This window comes from Micromesistius poutassou (genome assembly GCF_964030765.1).
Source record: "Micromesistius poutassou genome assembly, chromosome: 1".
NCBI lineage: Eukaryota > Metazoa > Chordata > Actinopteri > Gadiformes > Gadidae > Micromesistius > Micromesistius poutassou.
The window spans coordinates 30086671-30113903 of record NC_140271.1 but is presented as its reverse complement, the minus strand read 5'-3'; the positions used below and the strand labels follow the sequence as shown (position 1 = coordinate 30113903).

The following is a 27233-nucleotide window of genomic DNA, read 5'->3' as shown; positions in this document are numbered from 1 at the left end:
AAGGGTCTTTACTGAGGGACACAAATATGTAAAGGAGGGACTTGGGGCTTGAAGGCTGGAGGGTAGTCAGACAGGGGAGGGGTCGGTGACAGGAGGGTAGTCAGACAGGGGAGGGGTCGGTGACAGGAGGGTAGTCAGACAGGGGAGGGGTCGGTGACAGGAGGGTAGTCAGACAGGGGAGGGGTCGGTGACAGGAGGGTAGTCAGACAGGGGAGGGGTCGGTGACAGGAGGGTAGTCAGACAGGGGAGGGGTCGGTGACAGGAGGGTAGTCAGACAGGGGAGGGGTCGGTGACAGGAGGGTAGTCAGACAGGGGAGGGGTCGGTGACAGGAGGGTAGTCAGACAGGGGAGGGGTCGGTGACAGGAGGGTAGTCAGACAGGGGAGGGGTCGGTGACAGGAGGGTAGTCAGACAGGGGAGGGGTCGGTGACAGGAGGGTAGTCAGACAGGGGAGGGGTCGGTGACAGGAGGGTAGTCAGACAGGGGAGGGGTCGGTGACAGGAGGGTAGTCAGACAGGGGAGGGGTCGGTGACACTGTACAGGGAGGAGATTGTTAGGGCGAGCGACGGAGCCCAAGGACTCAACAATGTAGACACTAGGAGGGACCAGGGACGAGGTACTGACTGTTAGTGTGAAACAACGATCTAGCGATGATTGTATACATTTAAAATGTCTTAAATTACATATTCAACTAGGGTTAGTTGTGTGAATATTTTTAATAGACAGTAGTTTAACTGTCTGTTAAAAATGTTCTGAAGAGTAACATGTTCCTGTCTGTTTGTGTGAGTGTAGAGCCCTAAAGTACAATAACAGACTCTTCTTAAAAAGTTTCTTTGAAGACACGTTTTCCAGTTGTTTCATCATTCATAAAGCATTCTAGATGTATAATTGATGTATAAGTAAAACAACTGCATATTGTTTAAAGGCTGACTGGCTGCCATCTGTCAGAGATATGCTGTGAAGCTCTGGCCTCAGTTCTCAGCTCCAACTCCTCTAGTCTGAGAGAGCTGGACCTGAGTACCAATGATCTGCAGGATTCAGGAGTTAAGCTGCTCTCTGCTGGACTGGGGAGTCCACACTGTACACTGGAAACTCTCAGGTCAGTTTACTTTAAGTGCATAATAACATTTTACTATCGGCAGACATTCAGCTGATTCTTAAATAGTGTAGTAGTTGTCACAAGCCTAGACATAATCATTGTATGCATGCCACCTAACATACTTGGAAATTCACTTGAGAAAATTTATTCTGCTGTGAGGGGAGCAGGACGAGCGAACCCAAACGCAGGACACAGGGAGGCGGAGACAGGGTGAAAGGAAGTGGGATTTATTGGAACCAAAGGGGTAGTCAGGCAGGCGAGAGTTTGTTAACGGGCAGGCGGTCAGGCAGGTAAGGGTCCGGCGACAGGCGGGTGGTCAGGCAGGGGAGGGGTCGGTGACAGGAGGGTAGTCAGACAGGGGAGGGGTCGGTGACAGGAGGGTAGTCAGACAGGGGAGGGGTCGGTGACAGGAGGGTAGTCAGACAGGGGAGGGGTCGGTGACAGGAGGGTAGTCAGACAGGGGAGGGGTCGGTGACAGGAGGGTAGTCAGACAGGGGAGGGGTCGGTGACAGGAGGGTAGTCAGACAGGGGAGGGGTCGGTGACAGGAGGGTAGTCAGACAGGGGAGGGGTCGGTGACAGGAGGGTAGTCAGACAGGGGAGGGGTCGATGACAGGAGGGTAGTCAGACAGGGGAGGGGTCGGTGACACTGTACAGGGAGGAGATTGTTAGGGCAAGCGACGGAGCACAAGGACTCACCAATGTAGACACTAGGAGGCAGGGTGTCTGCGCATCCTTAAAAAGTCTTAAAAAGTCTTAAATTCATGTTTCTAAATTTAAGGCCTTAAAAAGTCTTAAATTCGTTAAAAATGTCATATGCTGGTCTTAAATACTGTAACTCAAGGTCTTAAATTTGTCGGGGCAGGACTTTTAATTTTTTTATTTTTCTCGCGGGACTTTTCACGTAGACAGGCTTCTTTCTTGCTAGATACTTGGTCGGAAACACGCCGTTAAACTGCACTTGTACTTACAGCTTTTGAACCAGAGAGCACTGAGTATCACTTTATGTTCAATAAACAGACAAAAAGTCAACTTGAATGAGTCTCATTGAGTGACACACATGCTATGCTTGGGTTGTAATACAGCGGGATCCCCCCCCCCCCCACCATTGCGTGCTTTAGGTCTTAAATTTGACTTGCTGAAACCTGCAGATACCCTGCTAGGAGGGACCAGGGACGAGGTACTGACTGTTAAGTGTGAAACAACGATCTAGCGATGATTGTATGAATTAAAAATGTCTTAAATTACATATTCAACTAGGGTTAATGTTCTGAAGAGTAACATGTTCCTGTCTGTTTGTGTGAGTGTAGAGCCCTAAAGTAGAATAACAGACTCTTCTTAAAAAGTTTCTTTGAAGACACATTTTCCAGTTGTTTCATCATTCATAAAACATTATAGATGTAAGATTTATGTATAATTAACAACTAATTAACAACTGCATATTGTTTAAAGGCTGACTAGCTGCCATCTGTCAGAGAGATGCTGTGAAGCTCTGGCCTCAGTTCTCAGCTCCAACTCCTCTAGTCTGAGAGAGCTGGACCTGAGTATCAATGATCTGCAGGATTCAGGAGTGAAGCTGCTCTCTGCTGGACTGGGGAGTCCACACTGTAGACTGGAAACTCTCAGGTCAGTTTTAGTCAATGTGCAAAAACAATTAAACTAATTGTGGTATGAAATGTATTAATAATTACAATGGCAGTTTTACATAATGTGCAAACAGTTACGCCACAATGTTCCATATCAGAAGACATTTGACCGATTTCAAGTCGCCATTTTTGTTGATATAATGAGACTTATGTTATATTATTCAGTTATTCAGTGTGTAAATGATTGTTGAAGTTAAAGTTCTTCGTTACATTTTTGGATTTTTGGGAATTTATTTTGGACGTTCTGACCATAGACTGAATAGCTATTCACTCTCGCCAATACATTGACACTGGTCTGTTCCCTGTTATCAAGACATTTTTACACAATGGTTCAGCATGTGTTGAACGTGTGTGTGTGTGTGTGTGTGTGTGTGTGTGTGTGTGTGTGTGTGTGTGTGTGTGTGTGTGTGTGTGTGTGTGTGTGTGTGTGTGTGTGTGTGTGTGTGTAGGTTGTCTGGCTGCCTGGTCACACAGGAGGGCTTACCCCTCCCATCTGAGAGAGCTGGACCTGAGCTACAATCACCCAGGAGACTCAGGAGCTGCGCTGCTCTCTGCTGGACTGGAGGATCCACACTGGAGACTGGACACTCTCAGGTATGGAGAGGACAGCTCACCACTCAGGGACAATGTCTCCTACAAGGATCAGTGGAACATGTTACCATTATATTACTAGATAATGTGCTCTCATTTAGAAACAACAGTTATGTTAATATTTCAGTTTTTGAAGATGGCATGCTGCTCTCTCTTTGTTAACATGTGAATAATGTTTCCCTGTCTAAAGACAACATGCTGTTCTCTCTTTGTTAACATGTGAATAATGTTTCCCTGTCTAAAGGCAACATGCTGCTCTCTCTTTGTTAACATGTGAATAATGTTTCACTGTCTAAAGACAACATGCTGCTCTCTCTTTGTCAACATGTGAATAATGTTTCCCTGTCTAAAGACAACATGCTGCTCTCTTTGTTAACATGTGAATAATGTTTCCCTGTCTAAAGACAACATGCTGCTCTCTCTTTGTCTCCCCAGTGTGGAGCACGGTGGAGAGTGGAGGATGAAACCAGCTCCACAGAGATGTAAGTGTCTGTTTAGTTTGATTCATCTCAACACACACTAACTATAGAGATGGAAAGTCCATCCACACAGCAGGTGTGGATGGATTGAGGTGACGTTGGTTCAGTCAAATCATCCTGGGAATGAAGATGATGGTGGACATCACCTTCATCAAACTGTTGATGTATAATAATTATATTCTACAATAATCTATATTTCGTTCTCGTTTGATATTTGCTTCCTAGTGAATGTTACGCAGCATTAAGAAATATTAACCGTGAGCGGCCAGCCGTACGAGGGCTGAAACGTGTGCGAGTTTGACCCCCGTGTGCAGGGTTCTAAATTAACTTTTTTGATTACCAGCCAATTTGGCTGGTAACTTTCTAAAGTTACCAGCCAATCAGAATTTCCACTAGCCAATTTTTTTGTTGATATTTGTTGTTGATGTTCTCAATGTCATCCCCTGCCTCCTTCCCCTTCTCGCCCCCAGACGTCTGTCCAACCAACCACCGCCGCGTTTAGTTTAACGCGGTGGTTCTCTAACTTTTTCGGTCATCCCCCACTTTGGACAAGGGGGGATTTTCAAGCCCCACCTGCCCCCATCGCCCCAACACAATGCTAATGAAATACGCCAAGCTTAACATTTCCAAATTTATTGAAGTAACATCAAGTTACATCATGTTGTATCTAAATTCTAACTAAATAACATCAAATAACAGCAACTTCAAAAATAGAGAAAATAAAAGTGCAGCTGAAAGAAAAAAGAGCGAGACTTCTCCGGTGCTGGATCTGATGCCTATTCAGGAGCGGAGGACTCAACTAAAACCGTCCACAGTGGATGATGTGCTTTTTTGCACGGCAATCTAAAGCACCACGCCAAACACCACTAGTGTAATTCCCCGGCGTTCCATCTTATGTGTCTGATTTTCCTTTTGGTGCGGGTCGGGCGTTGGTATCAATTTATAGCGGGTCTGGTCGGGTGCGGAAGGTAATTTGCGCTACTGTCGGAACACGGGTCGGATGTGGTTTTAAGTTTTGCGGGAAAGGACGGGTGCAGGTTTGCAAATAAGAGGCGTGCAGGACTCTGCTCTGCTCATCTCTCTCCACTCCGCTCTGCCTCTGGCTCACACACACTCTGCCCCGGCCCCGCTCTTCCACCACTCGCCTCACTTTTTTAAATCCCCTTCAGCGCAAAACATGCATTTGCAACATCTTGCTCCGACTGTTTTTGACTCATTTTAAAATGTTTAGCTACCCTGGCCTACACCCAAATTTAGGATTGAGTTGCAATCGGCAAGGCAGGTTAACGAGCACAGCGACGCGGCGCCCCCGATATAGAACGACCAGTTGGAGCGCGGCGACGGCACCTATTTTATTGCATGAACAAATATTGATATATATCTTATATCGACATTCTGCTTGAAAATAGGAGATATGACTTTTGGCCCATATGGCCCAGCCCTACTGTCAAGCTTTCGCTCCTACCATAAGAAACATGGAGTTTTCAGTGACACTTCCTCCCGTTTGTCGCGCCCCACCTGCACGTCTCTATTCCCCACCAGTGGGGCGCGCCCCACACAACATCACGTAGCATCACCACAGTGCTCATGGGAAATGTAGTCAGTACTGCCCAGGGAGCGAGAACAGTACGACAATTCACCATGACGTCACAATTCGTTCTTCCGGGTGGCAAAAGCCGAAGCGTTCTCCGATGGCACCACTAGTAAACAAACCCTTCCATGTCATTTGACCAGGGCAGAGCGATCCAGAAAACAGAGTCAATGGCTTGAATGAATGATTTTCTTCTTGCGGGGTGCTACAGGACGTCTCATTAATATATATAAATATAACTTATATTATATTATATTAATATTGTTTACGTCATCGTTTCAACTTCAGATCAACAATGGTTTTATCTATGTAACTATGTTCACAGTAGCCGGCTGGATGGCTTCAGGTCAGTGGCAGCCGCTCGCATTCTGCCACCCGGAAGTGTCCTTACGGCTATTGTTTACTAACATTCTGAAGTGTCCTTACGGCTATTGTTTACTAACATTCTGAAGTGTCCTTACGGCTATTGTTTACTAACATTCTGAAGTGTCCTTACGGCTATTGTTTACTAACATTCTGAAGTGTCCTCACGGCTATTGTTTACTAACATTCTGAAGTGTCCTCACGGCTATTGTTTACTAACATTCTGAAGTGTCCTTACGGCTATTGTTTACTAACATTCTGAAGTGTCCTTACGGCTATTGTTTACTAACATTCTGAAGTGTCCTTACGGCTATTGTTTACTAACATTCTGAAGTGTCCTTACGGCTATTGTTTACTAACATTCTGAAGTGTCCTCACGGCTATTGTTTACTAACATTCTGAAGTGTCCTTACGGCTATTGTTTACTAACATTCTGAAGTGTCCTTACGGCTATTGTTTACTAACATTCTGAAGTGTCCTTACGGCTATTGTTTACTAACATTCTGAAGTGTCCTTACGGCTATTGTTTACTAACATTCTGAAGTGTCCTTACGGCTATTGTTTACTAACATTCTGAAGTGTCCTTATGGCTATTGTTTACTAACATTCTGAAGTGTCCTTACGGCTATTGTTTACTAACATTCTGAAGTGTCCTTACGGCTATTGTTTACTAACATTCTGAAGTGTCCTTACGGCTATTGTTTACTAACATTCTGAAGTGTCCTTACGGCTATTGTTTACTAACATTCTGAAGTGTCCTTACGGCTATTGTTTACTAACATTCTGAAGTGTCCTTACGGCTATTGTTTACTAACATTCTGAAGTGTCCTTACGGCTATTGTTTACTAACATTCTGAAGTGTCCTTACGGCTATTGTTTACTAACATTCTGAAGTGTCCTTACGGCTATTGTTTACTAACATTCTGAAGTGTCCTTACGGCTATTGTTTACTAACATTCTGAAGTGTCCTTACGGCTATTGTTTACTAACATTCTGAAGTGTCCTTACGGCTATTGTTTACTAACATTCTGAAGTGTCCTTACGGCTATTGTTTACTAACATTCTGAAGTGTCCTTACGGCTATTGTTTACTAACATTCTGAAGTGTCCTTACGGCTATTGTTTACTAACATTCTGAAGTGTCCTTACGGCTATTGTTTACTAACATTCTGAAGTGTCCTTACGGCTATTGTTTACTAACATTCTGAAGTGTCCTTACGGCTATTGTTTACTAACATTCTGAAGTGTCCTTACGGCTATTGTTTACTAACATTCTGAAGTGTCCTTACGGCTATTGTTTACTAACATTCTGAAGTGTCCTTACGGCTATTGTTTACTAACATTCTGAAGTGTCCTTACGGCTATTGTTTACTAACATTCTGAAGTGTCCTTACAGCTATTGTTTACTAACATTCTGAAGTGTCCTTACGGCTATTGTTTACTAACATTCTGAAATGCCGTGTAGAGTGGCTCTGAGATTGCCTCATGCATCACTGGCCAAACTGGCGTAAAGTAAGTTTTTATGAACACCCGCCAAAATGATTTTTAACCCGATATGATTTGTAGCTCCGATGCTACGTGTGAGGGCCGCCCAGCGAGGACCCCCCCCCCCCCTCCCCCATCCCATTTAGTAGATCTAAGGCCCAGACAGGACCAGTGCTTTAGTAGATCTAAGGCCCAGACAGGACCAGTGCTTTAGTAGATCTAAGGCCCAGACAGGACCAGTGCTTTAGTAGATCTAAGGCCCAGACAGGACCAGTGCTTTAGTAGATCTAAGGCCCAGACAGGACCAGTGCTTTAGTAGATCTAAGGCCCAGACAGGACCAGTGCTTTAGTAGATCTAAGGCCCAGACAGGACCAGTGCTTTAGTAGATCTAAGGCCCAGACAGGACCAGTGCTTTAGTAGATCTAAGGCCCAGACAGGACCAGTGCTTTAGTAGATCTAAGGCCCAGACAGGACCAGTGCTTTAGTAGATCTAAGGCCCAGACAGGACCAGTGCTTTAGTAGATCTAAGGCCCAGACAGGACCAGTGCTTTAGTAGATCTAAGGCCCAGACAGGACCAGTGCTTTAGTAGATCTAAGGCCCAGACAGGACCAGTGCTTTAGTAGATCTAAGGCCCAGACAGGACCAGTGCTTTAGTAGATCTAAGGCCCAGACAGGACCAGTGCTTTAGTAGATCTAAGGCCCAGACAGGACCAGTGCTTTAGTAGATCTAAGGCCCAGACAGGACGCCCCGAGTGCTTTTCATTCAGGGAAACACAAGGCAGGTCTTACATTGTTTAGGAGATAAGGTAGGATATAATAATAACGACAATATCCGATGCCCCGCCCACAATCAGGACGGCGGCGGGAACAAGCAGCCTGTAGGGAACAGAGAGCGGAGGACTGTTAAGGGCTGGTTATGGTCCCACGTTCACGCAACACAAGGGGGTGACGGACCCCTTACGTCCTTGCGGACCCTCCTTGCGTCCACCGCGAGGGCCTGACGTGTGCCTCCCAAAAATTGTAACCTTCCGTCGAGGCGACGCAGCCGCAAGGGCTGTGATTGGTCCGCTCACTAAAACCCGACGCAGAACCAGAAAGGTTCAGGACTGCGTGGAAGCGTCTGCGGGGTCGTTGCGTCGACGTGGAACCATAAAGAGCCCTTTAGTCTGCCCTATAATAACGGAACAGCCCCTCATAGTGTCGCAGTACGGTATACCGATACTGAAACCGTGTCACAATAGCCGCCATTTAAACGCTACCAGACCGCATGTTATTAGTAGTGCTACTCTAACAGTGAGTGTGTTAAAGGGGACATATTATGAAAACAACACTTTTCCTGGGATTTGGGCTGTTGTTTTGGGTCTCTGGTGCTGCCACACGCATACAAACTTTGAAATAAGTCCGTACATGCTTTTTTGAGTGAGATATGCATTTCTGAAAGTACCCCGCCTACAGTTACCAAACGAGTGAGTCCGTTTCGGTGCCCCCTCCTACTCAGGAGGGGGGGGGGGGTACATTTGCATATTACCACCCACTTCCCCACCCCCCTCCAATCAGAGCATAGATACGATTTTGTGGACCTGGACCAGCGGACGAGCGCTGGGCGGAGATGTCCGCGCATTTCAGAAGCAGGGAGATTCCATACAGAAATAGATGTGACCGCCTGGCAGGGAGAAGCTCCCCCGCCGGAGCTCCCGGACTGCCGCCAGAACTCCGGCGGCAGTCCGGCAGCCCCGCTCCGGGAGTACGGCGGGGGAGCTTCGGCGGCAGTCCGGCAGCTCAGCTCCGGGAGCACAATCCCTTTCTCCTCCATGTCGCGGTTCAATCCGGACTTCAGAGAGTCAAAGCCAAAGTCCCTTTCCCCCAATTCTTCTGAACCATGGCCGAGATAACCCCCACTACGAGTCTTTACTTGTTGTGGAAGTACCAGAGACGTCAGACGCAGTCTTTATGATTCATAATATCATCAGAGGCGCACATAGCTTTTGGCCCTGATATTAGATATATTATATAGATACCTATATATTATATAATGTATTATTATTATTATTATTATATAGATATAGAGCTCAGGGAGTCCGCAAACGGCAACAATCACTTCTCCTCCATGCTGTGGTTCACTCTGACAGCTGATTGGTCAATGGGCAGCAGCTCATTTGCATGAAGGCTACAGACACCAGAAACAGCACATTGTGAAGGGACTGAAACAGAGGGGAATAGCGCTAGGAGAGATTTTGTTTCCCAGAAGCTATTTCCAGCAAACAGCTTCAAAAACATGTTTTCCTGAACTCATATGCTATGTTCACTTGTTGAGAAAACACCATAATAAGTCCTCTTTAAGACCTCCTTCCTATGAGCTGCTTGGATGTGACCGCGGGACTGTGTGTGTGTGTGTGTGTGTGTGTGTGTGTGTGTGTGTGTGTGTGTGTGCGTGTGCGTGTGTGTGTGTGTGCAGTGCTTTGTGGTCATCAGTTATTATTTTCTCTCATATGGACGCTAGCTTTCCTTTGAGAAGCAAAAGGCAAAATGTGTTGGGGGCGCCCAACACATCATCAACCCATCGCCCCCCCCCCCCCCCCCCCCCCATCAACAATTCCGATCGCCCCCCCCGTCAACAACCCTGTGATCGGGGGGGGGGGGGGGCGCTCGGGCCTAGGGCACAATTCAGTGTAGAACCGGCCCTGGTAACGGTGTCTTGTTCTCCCCTCAGATGCCTGTGAACTCACACTGGACCCAAACACAGCCCAGAGAGAACTCTCTCTGTCTGAGGACAACAGAAAGGTGACGCGGGATAAAGAGCTGCAGCATCCTGATCACCCAGAGAGGTTTAACCGCTGGCACCAGGTGTTGGGAAGAGAGGCTCTGACTGGTCGCTGTTACTGGGAGGTAGAGAGGGAAGGAGGTGTTATAATAGGAGTGACATACAGAGGAATCACAAGGAGAGGAAATGGTGATGACAGCCTGATTGGAGGGAACAACAAGTCCTGGTGTCTTTGGTGTTATGATGACCGTTACTCTGCCAGGCACAACAATATAGCAACCTCCATCCCTCTCCCCCCCGCTGGCTCTAACAGAGTAGGAGTGTATCTGGACCGGCCTGCTGGCACTCTGTCCTTCTACAGAGTGTCCCCAGGTGGAGGAGGCTCCTCAGACACACTGACACACATCCACACCTTCAGGACCTCCTTCACCCAGGAGGACCTCCTCCCTGGGTTTGGGTTTACGGCTTCTGGTATCTCAGTCTCTCTGAGTCAGTTGTATTGACACACACACACACACACACACATACACACACACACACACACACACACACACACACACACACACACACACACACACACACACACACACACACACACACGTTCAGTTTTTTTTTTTTAATCCAAAACTTTTTTTTTATGCAATAGGGAATTCATTATCCTCAATATCATATCTTTGGCTTCCTCTACAGTTATAAAAAATATTATGCATTGAGCTTCCTCTACAGTTAGAAAGATTAATTGTTCAGATGAGGAGAGTTTGATGATGAAAGCTATTTTAAAAAGGTGTCTTTTCAGTTATGCTCAATAAATTGCTCAGTTATCAGTAATTATTACATTTCTATCTTTAGTGATCGCTCTATTGGTAAATTCTGTAGTATATTTGTATCAAACACGTTATTATTCTTGTACAAACACAGTCATGTCGCTTTAGATTATGTTGATGTTGATTTGATTTAGGATGATGATTTAAACAGTCCTTAACTTGACTGAAACAAGCAGGGTCATGGATCAGGATAGATAGTGTATTAAATGTACTGAGGTTATGAATCTGGATAGATAGTGTATTAAATGTACTGAGGTTATGAATCTGGATAGATAGTGTATTAAATGTACTGAGGTTATGGATCGGGATAGATAGTGTATTAAATGTGTTTTTTTAAAGAGTAATTTATTCTTCAACCTACAAAAACGAATAACCATGTTTGAATGAATAATGTTAATATGTAGTTTTTTAAACAGAAATAAAATAAAGTTGGTGCTATAACCGAGTATGGCCAATAGATGGTAGTGTTTCTAATTTATTCTAATTTTATGAATTCTGAATTGTGGACACTTTTGAAATGGAAACTAACGATTGTTAACCTATTAGGTATTGATCAAGACCGGAAGAAAATAAATGAAACAATTAAATTAATCAAATCTATAACATTAAAAATGTCAAAAATAAATAATGTATAAATACAGAAATAAGAGATGTGTATTCTGTCGTCTCCTGGTCCTTCTCTAGTGGTCAGTTTATAAATCCTCTGCATGGAGGGTCACTTTACAGGTGTCTCTGTGACTGAACACAGCGCTGTGTGAGTAGGAATCCAACATGGAGACATTTACCAACATTTACCAACGCCTGGCTCCTTATAAATAATCTTATAATATAATAATCTTATAAATAAAGAAAATCACAATCCACGACAAAAACATGACATACGCCATTACATGCTCCGAATGCCACATCATATATGTCGGCGAAACAAAGCACACCATACTCACTCGACTCAAACAACATTTATATAACATACACAGAGGTACATCCAACACTAGACTGGTGGAACATTTCCAAACACACCCCATTACCTCATCATTCATCACTGGGCTGGAGATGAAGGCGTGCTGGTCGGACAGACAGAGGAAGGCGGCGGAGCGTAGATGGATAGCCAAACTAAAAACACTTACCCCCTTGGGCCTGAACGTCAGGGAGTAGGGACCGCGCCGGGCCGCTGCTGGGGGCGCTGGGAGAACCCGGGACTCCTCCTTGGGGCTCCCTGCATGGCACCGGGTCCACAGTGTGCGTTTTAAAATGTTGCATGTTTTTATTACTGTGTGTTCTTTTTTACCATGATTTTATTTAGGCCTCCAGTTTTACAAGTTCCAAATTCTGTTGGAGGCCTCTCGTCCCTATTTTTATTCTTTCCATTTTACTTACCTATTTATTTATTTATGTATTTATTTATTTATTTTCTTACCTTGGCACTTATTTTAGCACTTTTTTATCTTTTATCCACATGTTTTTAGTGTTTCTGCATTTTATATCTATTTATATATTATTAGTTTTACATATATATATGTATATATATATTTAATCAATAGATCACGACAGGCTGTGGTATACGCTCATTATACCACAGTTAAGGGGCGTTGTCCGTCCCGACGCACAGCGGAGGGGCGGCGACCCCCTTCACTGTGGTATAATGACCGTATATCACTGACTGAAGTGATCTATTGCTTTTATAAAACGGTTACGTAAATATGGCGAAATTAAAGTCATAGACACCCTCAATTTTGAAAAAGCGAGAAAGTCGGAAAAGCATTTTTTTTAACGAATACAGAAAAGTAGTCCCTCCTGGCTGCCGGCAAAGTGTACGGCGGTTGCTATGCAACACACTGTAGCGTCCTTCAGAGAGAAGGCTAGAGACGGTAGCTTGGTTCGCCGGCAATTTAGCAATTTAGAAGGCTAAATTGCCGGCGACCGTGTGCCTATTGCTTTACAGGCTTTTTTTAGGCTTCAGTGAACTATGCTATCGCTTTTATATAAGAATAAACAACAGTTCAAGTTAGGCGCGGAGTGATACTGGACTCTGTAAACTGAACGGGCGTCATAGCTGTGTGTATACGCTCAATATACAACGGTTGGGAACCAATCAGATCGCTTGATTTAGGCCCCCCGTTTTATAAATATATATATATGTGTGTGTGCATGGTTTTAATTAAAAGGACTTCCTGCATATCTTAACATGAATTTTAGATTGCAGTGTGCTTCCTTTTTTATCCTAAACTTTTTATCCTATATTCTTTATTTATTCATATACATGCGTTTTAATTATTATTTTTGATGATTTATTATTTATCAGAGGATGTGTATGGATGGGTCTGAGTGTGTGTGTGTGTGTGTGTGTGTGTGTGTGTGTGTGTGTGGATCTCTCCCCCTTCTTTTTATTCATTTCACAAAAACAACAAAAATACTCACCTTACTTTTGCTCCGCGCCTCCTCAGACCCCAGCTGCTGCTCCTCCTGCTCTTCCTGCTCCCCCTTCTCTTCCCCTGTTTTTATTCCGTTTTTTTAAAGCAGAAAAATGAAAAACATTTTGTACTTTTATACACGTCTATATAAAAAAAAGAAAAAAACTAAATAAAAGCATTGGGAGATGGTGTGCCAGTGCACCCAGGGTCATGGACCTACAAAACAGAATCACATACAAAAACCTAACCCAGACCCCTAACCCTAACCCTAACCCTAACCCAGACACCTAACCCTAACCCAGACACCTAACCCTAACCCTAACCCAGACACCTAACCCTAACCCAGACACCTAACCCTAACCCAACACCTAACCCTAACCCAGACACCTAACCCTAACCCAGACACCTAACCCTAACCCTAACACCTAACCCTAACCCCAACCCTAACCCAGACCCCTAACCCTAACCCTAACCCTAACCCAGACACCTAACCCTAACCCAGACACCTAACCCTAACCCAGACACCTAACCCTAACCCTAACCCTAACCCAGACACCTAACCCTAACCCTAACCCTAACCCAGACACCTAACCCTAACCCAGACACCTAACCCTAACCCTAACCCAGACACCTAACCCTAACCCAGACACCTAACCCTAACCCAACACCTAACCCTAACCCAGACACCTAACCCTAACCCAGACACCTAACCCTAACCCTAACACCTAACCCTAACCCCAACCCTAACCCAGACCCCTAACCCTAACCCTAACCCTAACCCAGACACCTAACCCTAACCCAGACACCTAACCCTAACCCAGACACCTAACCCTAACCCTAACCCTAACCCTAACCCAGACACCTAACCCTAACCCTAACCCTAACCCAGACACCTAACCCTAACCCTAACCCTAACCCTAACCCAGACACCTAACCCTAACTCTAACCCCAACCCAGACACCTAACCCCAACCCAGACACCTAACCCTAACGATGTGATCGGCCCCAGACACTGAACCCTCCTGGTCTGGTCCTCCTCCTGGTCTGGTCCTCCTCCTGGTCTGGTCCTAGTCCTGGTCTGGTCCTGGTCTGGTCCTCCTCCTGGTCTGGTCCTCCTCCTGGTCTGGTCCTCCTCCTGGTCCTCCTCCTGGTCTGGTCCTCCTCCTGGTCTGGTCCTCCTCCTGGTCTGGTCCTCCTCCTGGTCCTCCTCCTGGTCTGGTCCTCCTCCTGGTCTGGTCCTCCTCCTGGTCCTCCTCCTGGTCTGGTCCTCCTGGTCTGGTCCTCCTCCTGGTCCTCCTCCTGGTCTGGTCCTCCTGGTCTAGTCCTCCTCCTGGTCTGGTCCTCCTCCTGGTCTGGTCCTCCTGGTCTGGTCCTCCTCCTGGTCTAGTCCTCCTCCTGGTCTGGTCCTCCTCCTGGTCTGGTCCTCCACCTGGTCTGGTTCTCCTCCTGGTCTGGTCCTCCTCCTGGTCTGGTCCTCCTCCTGGTCTGGCCCTCCTCCTGGTCTGGTCCTCCTCCTGGTCTAGTCCTCCTCCTGGTCTGGTCCTCCTCCTGGTCTGGCCCTCCTCCTGGTCCTCCTCCTGGTCTAGTCCTCCTCCTGGTCTGGTCCTCCTCCTGGTCCTCCTCCTGGTCTAGTCCTCCTCCTGGTCTGGTCCTCCTCCTGGTCTGGTCCTCCTCCTGGTCCTCCTCCTGGTCTGGTCCTCCTCCTGGTCTAGTCCTCCTCCTGGTCTGGCCCTCCTCCTGGTCTGGTCCTCCTCCTGGTCTGGTCCTCCTCCTGGTCCGGTCCTCCTCCTGGTCTGGTCCTCCTCCTGGTCCAGTCCTCCTCCTGGTCCGGTCCTCCTCCTGGTCTGGTCCTCCTCCTGGTCTGGTCCTCCTCCTGGTCCTCCTCCTGGTCCTCCTCCTGGTCTGGTCCTCCTCCTGGTCTAGTCCTCCTCCTGGTCCTCCTCCTGGTCTGGTCCTCCTCCTGGTCCTCCTCCTGGTCTGGTCCTCCTCCTGGTCTAGTCCTCCTCCTGGTCTAGTCCTCCTCCTGGTCTGGTCCTCCTCCTGGTCTGGTCCTCCTCCTGGTCCTCCTCCTGGTCTGGTCCTCCTCCTGGTCTGGTCCTCCTCCTGGTCTGGTCCTCCTCCTGGTCTAGTCCTCCTCCTGGTCTGGTCCTCCTCCTGGTCTGGTCCTCCTCCTGGTCTGGTCCTCCTCCTGGTCCTCCTCCTGGTCTGGTCCTCCTCCTGGTCCTCCTCCTGGTCTGGTCCTCCTCCTGGTCTGGTCCTCCTCCTGGTCCTCCTCCTGGTCTGGTCCTCCTCCTGGTCTGGTCCTCCTCCTGGTCTGGTCCTCCTCCTGGTCTGGTCCTCCTCCTGGTCTGGTCCTCCTGGTCTGGTCCTCCTCCTGGTCTGGTCCTCCTCCTGGTCTAGTCCTCCTCCTGGTCCTCCTCCTGGTCTGGTCCTCCTCCTGGTCCTCCTCCTGGTCTGGTCCTCCTCCTGGTCTAGTCCTCCTCCTGGTCTGGTCCTCCTCCTGGTCTAGTCCTCCTCCTGGTCTAGTCCTCCTCCTGGTCCTCCTCCTGGTCCTCCTCCTGGTCTAGTCCTCCTCCTGGTCTGGTCCTCCTCCTGGTCTAGTCCTCCTCCTGGTCTGGTCCTCCTCCTGGTCTAGTCCTCCTCCTGGTCCTCCTCCTGGTCTGGTCCTCCTCCTGGTCCTCCTCCTGGTCTGGTCCTCCTCCTGGTCTGGTCCTCCTCCTGGTCTGGTCCTCCTCCTGGTCCTCCTCCTGGTCTGGTCCTCCTCCTGGTCTGGTCCTCCTCCTGGTCTAGTCCTCCTCCTGGTCTGGTCCTCCTCCTGGTCTAGTCCTCCTCCTGGTCCGGTCCTCCTCCTGGTCTGGTCCTCCTCCTGGTCTGGTCCTCCTCCTGGTCTGGTCCTCCTCCTGGTCTAGTCCTCCTCCTGGTCTGGTCCTCCTCCTGGTCTGGTCCTCCTCCTGGTCTAGTCCTCCTCCTGGTCTGGTCCTCCTCCTGGTCCTCCTCCTGGTCCTCCTCCTGGTCTGGTCCTCCTCCTGGTCCTCCTCCTGGTCTAGTCCTCCTCCTGGTCTGGTCCTAGTCCTGGTCTGGTCCTCCTCCTGGTCTAGTCCTCCTCCTGGTCTGGCCCTCCTCCCGGTCTGGTCCTCCTCCTGGTCTGGTCCTCCTCCTGGTCTGGTCCTCCTCCTGGTCTGGCCCTCCTCCTGGTCTGGTCCTCCTCCTGGTCTGGTCCTCCTCCTGGTCTGGTCCTCCTGGTCTGGTCCTCCTCCTGGTCTAGTCCTCCTCCTGGTCCTCCTCCCGGTCTGGTCCTCCTCCTGGTCTAGTCCTCCTCCTGGTCTGGTCCTCCTCCTGGTCTAGTCCTCCTCCTGGTCTAGTCCTCCTGGTCTGGTCCTCCTCCTGGTCTGGTCCTCATCCTGGTCTGGTCCTCCTCCTGGTCTAGTCCTCCTCCTGGTCCTCCTCCTGGTCTAGTCCTCCTCCTGGTCTGGTCCTCCTCCTGGTCTGGCCCTCCTCCTGGTCCTCCTCCTGGTCTAGTCCTCCTCCTGGTCTAGTCCTCCTCCTGGTCTGGTACACCGTCAGTAAGGTCAGTACACCGTCAGTAAGGTCAGTACACCGTCAGTAAGGTCAGGACACCGTCAGTAAGGTCAGTACACCGTCAGTAAGGTCAGGACACCGTCAGTAAGGTCAGTACACCGTCAGTAAGGTCAGTACACCGTCAGTAAGGTCAGGACACCGTCAGTAAGGTCAGTACACCGTCAGTAAGGTCAGTACACCGTCAGTAAGGTCAGGACACCGTCAGTAAGGTCAGGACACCGTCAGTAAGGTCAGGACACCGTCAGTAAGGTCAGGACACCGTCAGTAAGGTCAGGACACCGTCAGTAAGGTCAGGACACCGTCAGTAAGGTCAGGACACCGTCAGTAAGGTCAGTACACCGTCAGTAAGGTCAGTACACCGTCAGTAAGGTCAGGACACCGTCAGTAAGGTCAGTACACCGTCAGTAAGGTCAGTACACCGTCAGTAAGGTCAGGACACCGTCAGTACACCGTCAGTAAGGTCAGGACACCGTCAGTACACTGTCAGTAAGGTCAGTACACCGTCAGTAAGGTCAGTACACCGTCAGTAAGGTCAGTACACCGTCAGTAAGGTCAGGACACCGTCAGTAAGGTCAGGACACCGTCAGTAAGGTCAGTACACCGTCAGTAAGGTCAGTACACCGTCAGTAAGGTCAGGACACCGTCAGTAAGGTCAGTACACCGTCAGTAAGGTCAGGACACCGTCAGTAAGGTCAGGACACCGTCAGTAAGGTCAGGACACCGTCAGTAAGGTCAGTACACCGTCAGTAAGGTCAGGACACCGTCAGTAAGGTCAGGACACCGTCAGTACACCGTCAGTAAGGTCAGTACACCGTCAGTAAGGTCAGGACACCGTCAGTAAGGTCAGGACACCGTCAGTAAGGTCAGGACACCGTCAGTAAGGTCAGGACACCGTCAGTACACCGTCAGTAAGGTCAGTACACCGTCAGTAAGGTCAGGACACCGTCAGTAAGGTCAGGACACCGTCAGTAAGGTCAGGACACCGTCAGTAAGGTCAGTACACCGTCAGTAAGGTCAGTACACCGTCAGTAAGGTCAGGACACCGTCAGTAAGGTCAGGACACCGTCAGTAAGGTCAGTACACCGTCAGTAAGGTCAGTACACCGTCAGTACACCGTCAGTAAGGTCAGGACACCGTCAGTAAGGTCAGTACACCGTCAGTAAGGTCAGGACACCGTCAGTAAGGTCAGGACACCGTCAGTAAGGTCAGTACACCGTCAGTAAGGTCAGTACACCGTCAGTAAGGTCAGTACCGTCAGTAAGGTCAGGACACCGTCAGTACACCGTCAGTAAGGTCAGTACACCGTCAGTAAGGTCAGTACACCGTCAGTAAGGTCAGTACACCGTCAGTAAGGTCAGTACCGTCAGTAAGGTCAGGACACCGTCAGTAAGGTCAGTACACCGTCAGTAAGGTCAGGACACCGTCAGTAAGGTCAGTACACCGTCAGTAAGGTCAGTACACCGTCAGTAAGGTCAGTACCGTCAGTAAGGTCAGGACACCGTCAGTAAGGTCAGGACACCGTCAGTAAGGTCAGGACACCGTCAGTAAGGTCAGGACACCGTCAGTAAGGTCAGGACACCGTCAGTAAGGTCAGTACACCGTCAGTAAGGTCAGTACACCGTCAGTAAGGTCAGTACACCGTCAGTAAGGTCAGGACACCGTCAGTAAGGTCAGGACACCGTCAGTAAGGTCAGGACACCGTCAGTAAGGTCAGTACACCGTCAGTAAGGTCAGTACACCGTCAGTAAGTCAGTAAGTCAGTAACAGCCTAGGCCGTTCTCTGCCATGGTCAGACCCCACTTAGAGTAATGGAATGTAATCTGGTCTCCACGGTATCAATCTGACAGCCAAGAGGTGGAGAAGACCCAACGACGAGCTACGAAGCTAGTGCCACGCCCCCCTCCCTCATGGAGAACGTCTCTCCAGCCTCAGACTACCGTCACTGATGCACAGGCGACGACGGTGACATGATACAAGTTCATAAGATCAGGAATGGTATGGACGGAACTGAGCCAACCACCACAGCACACAGGGGCCAGGGGCCACAGCACACAGGGGCCAGGGGCCACAGCACACAGGGGTCAGGGGCCACAGCACACAGGGGCCACAGCACACAGGGGCCACAGCACACAGGGGCCACAGCACACAGGGGCCAGGGGCCACAGCACACAGGGGCCAGGGGCCACAGCACACAGGGGCCACAGGGGGCAGGGGCCAGGGGCCACAGCACACAGGGGCCACAGCACACAGGGGCCAGGGGCCACAGGGGTCACAGCACACAGGGGCCACAGGGGGCAGGGGCCAGGGGGCAGGGGCCAGGGGCCACAGCACACAGGGGCCACAGGGGGCAGGGGCCACAGGGGGCAGGGGCCAGGGGCCACAGCACACAGGGGCCACAGCACACAGGGGCCAGGGGCCACAGCACACAGGGGCCACAGCACACAGGGGCCAGGGGCCACAGGGGGCAGGGGCCAGGGGCCACAGCACACAGGGGCCAGGGGCCACAGCACACAGGGGCCACAGCACACAGGGGCCAGGGGCCACAGCACACAGGGGCCACAGCACACAGGGGCCAGGGGCCACAGTCAGAGGATTCACGAGCAGCGGTTCAGTCTCGACGTGCGAGGCTGGTTCTTCAGCCAAAGAGTCGTAGCCGGTTGGAACTCCCTCCCTGAGACTGTGATCATGAGTGATGGTATGAACTGGTTCAAGTCAAGAGTGGACGGCTTGTGGCGTTAGCAGCAGTACGAGGCACCGTGATTCACCGTTAAGTTGTTGTATACAGTTAAGACCGCAAACAACGGTCATCGCCACTCCATATTCCCTATATATGGTGTCAAGGTATCAAGGTACACCGTCAGTACTCCGTCAGTACTCCGTCAGTACGGTCAGTACACAGTCAGTACTCCGTCAGTACGGTCAGTACTCCGTCAGTACGGTCAGTACACCGTCAGTACACAGTCAGGGTCTTCTATTGGTTTCTATCAGGGTCTTCTATTGGTTTCTATCAGGGTCTTCTATTGGTTTCTATCAGGGTCTTCTATTGGTTTCTATCAGGGTCTTCTATTGGTTTCTATCAGGGTCTTCTATTGGTTTCTATCAGGGCCTTCTATTGGTTTCTATCAGGGCCTTCTATTGGTTTCTATCAGGGTCTTCTATTGGTTTCTATCAGGGTCTTCTATTGGTTTCTATCAGGGTCTTCTATTGGTTTCTATCAGGGTCTTCTATTGGTTTCTATCAGGGTCTTCTATTGGTTTCTATCAGGGTCTTCTATTGGTTTCTATCAGGGTCTTCTATTGGTTTCTATCAGGGCCTTCTATTGGTTTCTATCAGGGTCTTCTATTGGTTTCTATCAGGGTCTTCTATTGGTTTCTATTGGTTTCTATCAGGGTCTTCTATTGGTTTCTATCAGGGTCTTCTATTGGTTTCTATCAGGGTCTTCTATTGGTTTCTATCAGGGTCTTCTATTGGTTTCTATCAGGGCCTTCTATTGGTTTCTATCAGGGTCTTCTATTGGTTTCTATCAGGGTCTTCTATTGGTTTCTATCAGGGTCTTCTATTGGTTTCTATCAGGGTCTTCTATTGGTTTCTATCAGGGTCTTCTATTGGTTTCTATCAGGGTCTTCTATTGGTTTCTATCAGGGTCTTCTATTGGTTTCTATCAGGGTCTTCTATTGGTTTCTATTGGTTTCTATCAGGGTCTTCTATTGGTTTCTATCAGGGTCTTCTATTGGTTTCTATCAGGGCCTTCTATTGGTTTCTATCAGGGCCTTCTATTGGTTTCTATCAGGGTCTTCTATTGGTTTCTATCAGGGTCTTCTATTGGTTTCTATCAGGGTCTTCTATTGGTTTCTATCAGGGTCTTCTATTGGTTTCTATCAGGGCCTTCTATTGGTTTCTATCAGGGCCTTCTATTGGTTTCTATCAGGGTCTTCTATTGGTTTCTATCCTTCTATTGGTTTCTATCAGGGTCTTCTATTGGTTTCTATCAGGGTCTTCTATTGGTTTCTATCAGGGCCTTCTATTGGTTTCTATCAGGGTCTTCTATTGGTTTCTATCAGGGTCTTCTATTGGTTTCTATCAGGGTCTTCTATTGGTTTCTATCAGGGTCTTCTATTGGTTTCTATCAGGGCCTTCTATTGGTTTCTATCAGGGTCTTCTATTGGTTTCTATCAGGGTCTTCTATTGGTGTCTATCAGGGTCTTCTATTGGTTTCTATTGGTTTCTATCAGGGCCTTCTATTGGTTTCTATCAGGGTCTTCTATTGGTTTCTATCAGGGCCTTCTATTGGTTTCTATCAGGGTCTTCTATTGGTTTCTATCAGGGTCTTCTATTGGTTTCTATCAGGGCCTTCTATTGGTTTCTATCAGGGTCTTCTATTGGTTTCTATCAGGGTCTTCTATTGGTTTCTATCAGGGTCTTCTATTGGTTTCTATCAGGGATTCTATTGGTTTCTATCAGGGTCTTCTATTGGTTTCTATCAGGGCCTTCTATTGGTTTCTATCAGGGTCTTCTATTGGTTTCTATCAGGGTCTTCTATTGGTTTCTATCAGGGTCTTCTATTGGTTTCTATCAGGGATTCTATTGATTTCTATCAGGGTCTTCTATTGGTTTCTATCAGGGTCTTCTATTGGTTTCTATCAGGGTCTTCTATTGGTTTCTATCAGGGCCTTCTATTGGTTTCTATCAGGGCCTTCTATTGGTTTCTATCAGGGTCTTCTATTGGTTTCTATCCTTCTATTGGTTTCTATCAGGGTCTTCTATTGGTTTCTATCAGGGTCTTCTATTGGTTTCTATCAGGGTCTTCTGTTGGTTTCTATCAGGGTCTTCTATTGGTTTCTATCAGGGTCTTCTATTGGTTTCTATCAGGGTCTTCTATTGGTTTCTATCAGGGTCTTCTATTGGTTTCTATCAGGGTCTTCTGTTGGTTTCTATCAGGGTCTTCTATTGGTTTCTATCAGGGCCTTCTATTGGTTTCTATCAGGGTCTTCTATTGGTTTCTATCAGGGTCTTCTATTGGTGTCTATCAGGGTCTTCTATTGGTTTCTATTGGTTTCTATCAGGGCCTTCTATTGGTTTCTATCAGGGTCTTCTATTGGTTTCTATCAGGGCCTTCTATTGGTTTCTATCAGGGTCTTCTATTGGTTTCTATCAGGGCCTTCTATTGGTTTCTATCAGGGTCTTCTATTGGTTTCTATCAGGGTCTTCTATTGGTTTCTATCAGGGATTCTATTGGTTTCTATCAGGGTCTTCTATTGGTTTCTATCAGGGTCTTCTATTGGTTTCTATCAGGGTCTTCTATTGGTTTCTATCAGGGTCTTCTATTGGTTTCTATCAGGGTCTTCTATTGGTTTCTATCAGGGATTCTATCAGAACGTACAGCGTTAGGCGACTTCATGTGCTTCATATAAAACCGTTCAAAATACATCAGAGCAGAAACAAAAGTCTAAGAAATAGAGATTACAATAAATCAAGAGAGATGATGACTTTTGAAAATGCCTCCCTGGTGCTTCATAATATTAATTTAGAATGAAGTTTTAAACATTTTAATATGATTGATGTGATGTTTTACATAGTAATGTCTTCCCCGTTGGTACGTAATCATTAATGTCTTCATATAGTATAATTTGTTGTGGAGTTCCCTTATCTTTAACCATCTACTTAACCCGCTCCCAGCAGCCAATCAGGGGGAGGTTGGGGGTTATGGGTAATGGTGGGTGAAAGGGGTGGGATTCAACCCGCTCCCAGCAGCCAATCAGGGGGAGGTTGGGGGTTATGGGTAATGGTGGGTTAAGGGGGGGTCGGGGGGGGGGGTATATTAGATTCATATTATTGACTTATTCACTTGCACAGAAACTTTACATTTGGGTGAAGAAAGACAACAGGAGCACCTACAGAAGAATGATGAAATACTGTACAAGGAAGACGTTCATTTAACTGAAAACACAGACATGAAAAACTCATTAAACTCTTTCTTTGTAGAGTTTAGAGTCATTTATCCTAACATATAATGAAATGGGCATGTCATGTTGGTTCTATCGCAATGTGTTATGTTTGTATCTTTAGTCAATCATTAATGAATGTAGGCCTGCTATGAAGCCGACCTTTGAAGCGGCTGGCCTTCAGCCAGCATCATGAAGGAGTTCAGCTCAGAGGTTTGAAGTCTCCTCAGTTGACCTGCAGCCTCCCACAGGAGGACAGGACACCTGGACGCTTTCATCTTTTCATACCACAACACCAACAACCGAAAACATAAGGTAAAGTATTTTAAACTTCATATGAATATGTGTGTGTGTGTGTGTGTGTGTGTGTGTGTGTGTGTGTGTGTGCGCGTGTGTGTATTTAAACCTATATCGAAGATTATAAAATGTGTTTTGAAACGTTTTTTCTATTGGATCTTGAATTTGGTCATTTTTCTGGGCTATTGCAAATATGTTGGAAACCATTTGGTATAATTAGTTAGAGCCAGCCATTCTCCATCATGTATTGCTAGCTAACTAGTTGTTGTTGATTAACACACCAGAAATGCTCTGACGACCACCAGTCAACTTGTTCAGTTTTTATGGTAGAGGCGTGACGCATGAGGTGGGCGGGACTGAGCCACTCTATGGTTGGCTCCCGAGCGCCCCCTAGTGGCCACTCTGGTGTACAGCAGCGTGAGGCCAAGTTAGAAACCACCTCTCAGTGTGTGTCTGCTGCTGGCTCACCTTCCCTCCACAGGTCCTGATAGAACCGTCTCACTCACCTTAGTGAACGCTGAGTGACCGTAGGAAAACAACATGTTGTGTTTGTGTAGGACTACAGGTCTCCGGTCTACTATGGATGAGGAGAGAGAGGAGGGGGGTCCTACCTCTAAGACCACTCTGTCTGGGGAACATGGCCGCCAGAGCAAAGCTGAGAGGTAAGAAGAGGATCTCTCACTGTCTGTGACTGTTGTCCATCTCAGAACTCAGCAGTGATACATCATGACACCATCATTAGTCTGAGTAAAAGCTGTGTGTGTGTTGTGTTGAAGCCCAGAGCAGCAGCAGAGAGCAGACTCCCCTGGACCCAGCTGTGTCTCCATGAAGAGTGACTGGTCTATGGGTCTACCTGCTAACTTTAAAGATGGACGCCCCTCCAGAGAGGAGAGGTAGGAGTTTCAAATTGTTGTGGATTTTGGTCCAGGAAAGGCCGCCGAGACAGGATCGCTTTTAACTCACTTTATTTGGTTAAGGTTATTGGTCTATTGTCTATCGTCTATGAAACAAAAGGAGAGGAATGGTAAATAACACGCGCGGAGCGTCTCAGAGCTTAGCATCCAGGATACGCTGCTGAGAGATTCTGTCTCCAGATGGCGGAGTCCGAGTTAAATAAGAAGGTAAAAGGTGGGCGTGCTCTGTGGCTTTAAAAGCCCGCCCCCTTTCATCTATGGTTTTCCCACTTCCTCTGTGTGTCCGTTGCTGCCCCTAGTGTAAATGTTTCGTAACTTTGTCAAATGTGTTCAGTGCTGCCCTCTGGCGATTGTGAGGGGAAATTACCTCTAAACTATGCTTGGTGCTACTGGATATGGCTATGTGAGAGTATTACAGTAAAAATGTATCGCTAGGGAATATTACAATTAAAAAATGTCACAATTCCCTCCTTGGTCATCTCAGATGACCATTCTACAAACCACTAATATTACCAACAGCATATATAAAAAACAAGAGTAAAAAGCAAAAGAGAAAATATGTACATACCCATGGGTTGGTTACCATGGAACAATCATCAACATAATCAACACTACACAATACAATCAGTACGTCATATGGTCATAAAGGCATAATCATAAAGGCACATATGTATTCATCAATGGAAACTTTGTCAAAACACTTCTAGGCATAAAACAATATTAAATTCATATACTTTCAACATTACAAAAAATTGAGCAGCATAGGTAAATGGTTAAACCCTTTTTTTTTTTAATTCACTTGTTTGTCATAACACAGAATTTATACCCTTTCAGTATGCATTGAAAATTTACCGAATATAACAAAAACAAAACAAAACAAAACAAAAAATTTCAGTAAGTATTGAAAATCTACTGAACATAACAAAAAGTAACACAATTTTTTCAGCATGTATGGAAAATCTACTGAACATAACAAAAAGTAACACAATTTTTTCAGCATGTATGGAAAATCTACTGAACATAACAAAAAGTAACACAATTTTTTCAGCATGTATGAAAATCTACTGAACATAAAAAGTAACACAATTTTTTCAGCATGTATGAAAATCTACTGAACATAAAAAGTAACACAATTTTAAATTTTCCTTCGAGTTGGATAGGTTTGAATGGCTCAGTGAGTTGTATTTATGTAGAGTTTTGGACATTTTACATTTAAATCGAAACAACATTTTGTAATATATTACATGACTCTCATAGGTTTGTTCAATGCTTCCTCATTCAAGTAAACCAGGTATCTTGCTTCTCTTGGATACATGCACTGAACTTCTGGGAACCGGGGACTATTCTATGTAATTTAATCTGATCACATCGGGCCCTTCGGGTTGCTGTTCACTCATTGTCTCCGGAGTAGGTTCGATTCCTACATAAGCCTGTAAGACATCTGGCAGTCTTGGAGCACTCACTGCTGTGGTGATCAACCTATTCAGTAGTCCTTGTATGCAAGGAATGCAACAACAACAACAAATAACAACTAACACGGTTATTGTTACTATTCCCATCATGAAGACTGAGTGAATTGGACTCATCCATTTACCAAGTATGTTCTCCATCCACCCGGTGATAGGGTTAGTGATGCCCGAGTTCTCCACCCACTCTAATCTGAGGGCCTGTAGGCCTGCCAGCGCTCTGGACACTGACCCATCTGGAGCTGCGTTATTGGGGATATAAGTACAACATGCTGTTCCTATCATCTGGCACACCCCTCCTTGCTCAGCCGTCCACATGTCCAATGCTAACTGGTTTTGATAGGCCATACGAGAGGTAGCATCTAATTGTTCTGATATTCCCCTAATCACCTCGGTGGTATGGTTGACAAACCGCTGTTGGTTATAATATATATAGTTTATCCAATCAACATTTTTATTAATGGTGGCCCACCAAACAAAAACAGATTCAAATCCTGCTATTACTTGATTGCGAGCTTTATGTTCGTCGGGGACGCCTCGGGGCACACCTATGGAGTCTATGTAAATATTTTTATCAAAACTTCCTGGGACCGGTTTCAGTGTTCGTTTCTGGCGAATAAAATTTGGGAAGTCTCTATTCTTCCATATTTTGAGATTCATAACATCTTCGCTATCTGGTAAAATATAGATAGGCATAGGCAAGTTGAATTACAGTGCATGTCCTTGAGAAATTTATGGGGAGAACCCTCTGATGATTTGTCCTCCGCAGAACCACCATATGTCACTATGAGCATGAGTCATATTAGATAACAGATCTATCACTCTAGTGGTGTTACATACTTCAGGAGGAAGGGACCCCACTTTCTTACCTATGCCATTACCTTGGATGCAATGGTAGCCAGGAGTAAGATTAACTTCGAAGCTGGGGGGTATAGCCCTAATTAGGGTTTCAGGATACATAATATCTAATAAGCCTTTTACATTAGTCATACACCCAGTGATGTGGCCGTCTACAGACAGTTCTAGTAAGCATGCAAACCCTTCTTTTGAGTTAAACGGGGTAATCCTAGCGGGAGCTGTGGTTAGAGTGGGTCGTCCTTCAGCGCAGATCATACAGTCGGTCTTTCCCTGAGCTTGTGCCGTGTAATTCAACCATTTTAACCGTATATTTACATTATGTCCCCCTGTTTCTACTTCCCATTTATCTGCTTGCACAGGGATAGTATCCCTCCTTGTACCCAGGATGTGTGAACCATGACGTCTGCTTTCATACCTTGAAGGCACTGGGGCCGCGGTAGTATATTGTAGGCTCAGTTGATATACACAGATATTTCTCAGCCTTGTAGAATGAGTCTTCACTTTGTCTGCAGTCCTTTAAATGGCAAATCAAGTTAAAATATTGTTGCTATTCCGTAACAAGTATGCCAACGTGGTTACTTCCGTTATTGTTGCATCTTTGTGCATTGGGGTCCGGACGGATCCCATGCATCTGGAGGTGGTATCAGCCATCGTCTTTTGTGTGTGTGTGTGTGTGACAATGACTGTGTGAGGCTGGTGACTGTGTGAGAGGGAGCCTGTATGTGAGAGAGAGAGACTGTGTGAGGCTGGTGACTGTGTGTGAGACTGTGTGTGTGAGTCTGGTGACTGTGTGTGAGAGAGAGAGAGAGAGGCTGTGTGTGAGTCTGGTGACTGTGAGAGAGAGAGAGGCTGTGTGTGAGTCTGGTGACTGTGAGAGAGAGAGAGGCTGTGTGTGTGAGTCTGGTGACTGTGAGAGAGAGAGAGGCTGTG

The 27233-nt window shown here is 47.1% G+C and overlaps 2 protein-coding genes across 2 annotated transcripts in view; both read left to right on the top strand.

The window, feature by feature from the left end:
* Positions 1-27233, top strand: part of LOC311380169 (uncharacterized protein) — a 56325-nt gene that overhangs the window by 3389 nt on the left and 25703 nt on the right. The window contains exons 3-4 of the mRNA XM_084488372.1: positions 925-1098; positions 2549-2722. Coding sequence (XP_084344498.1) covers positions 925-1098; positions 2549-2722 — 348 coding nt within the window. The remainder of the gene's footprint in view (positions 1-924; positions 1099-2548; positions 2723-27233) is intronic.
* Positions 3234-11297, top strand: LOC311380278 (stonustoxin subunit beta-like). The gene is made up of 3 exons (XM_084488378.1): positions 3234-3336; positions 3769-3815; positions 9963-11297. Exons 2-3 carry the CDS (start codon positions 3794-3796, stop codon positions 10514-10516), a joined length of 576 nt encoding a protein of 191 aa, XP_084344504.1. The 5' UTR covers positions 3234-3336; positions 3769-3793; the 3' UTR covers positions 10517-11297.

Coding starts and splice junctions, on each gene's coding strand:
- LOC311380278 (XM_084488378.1), top strand. CDS start 3,794: ATGAAACCAGCTCCACAGAGAT. Junction 3,816..9,962: donor GAAACCAGCTCCACAGAGAT/GTAAGTGTCTGT, acceptor TTCTCCCCTCAG/ATGCCTGTGAACTCACACTG.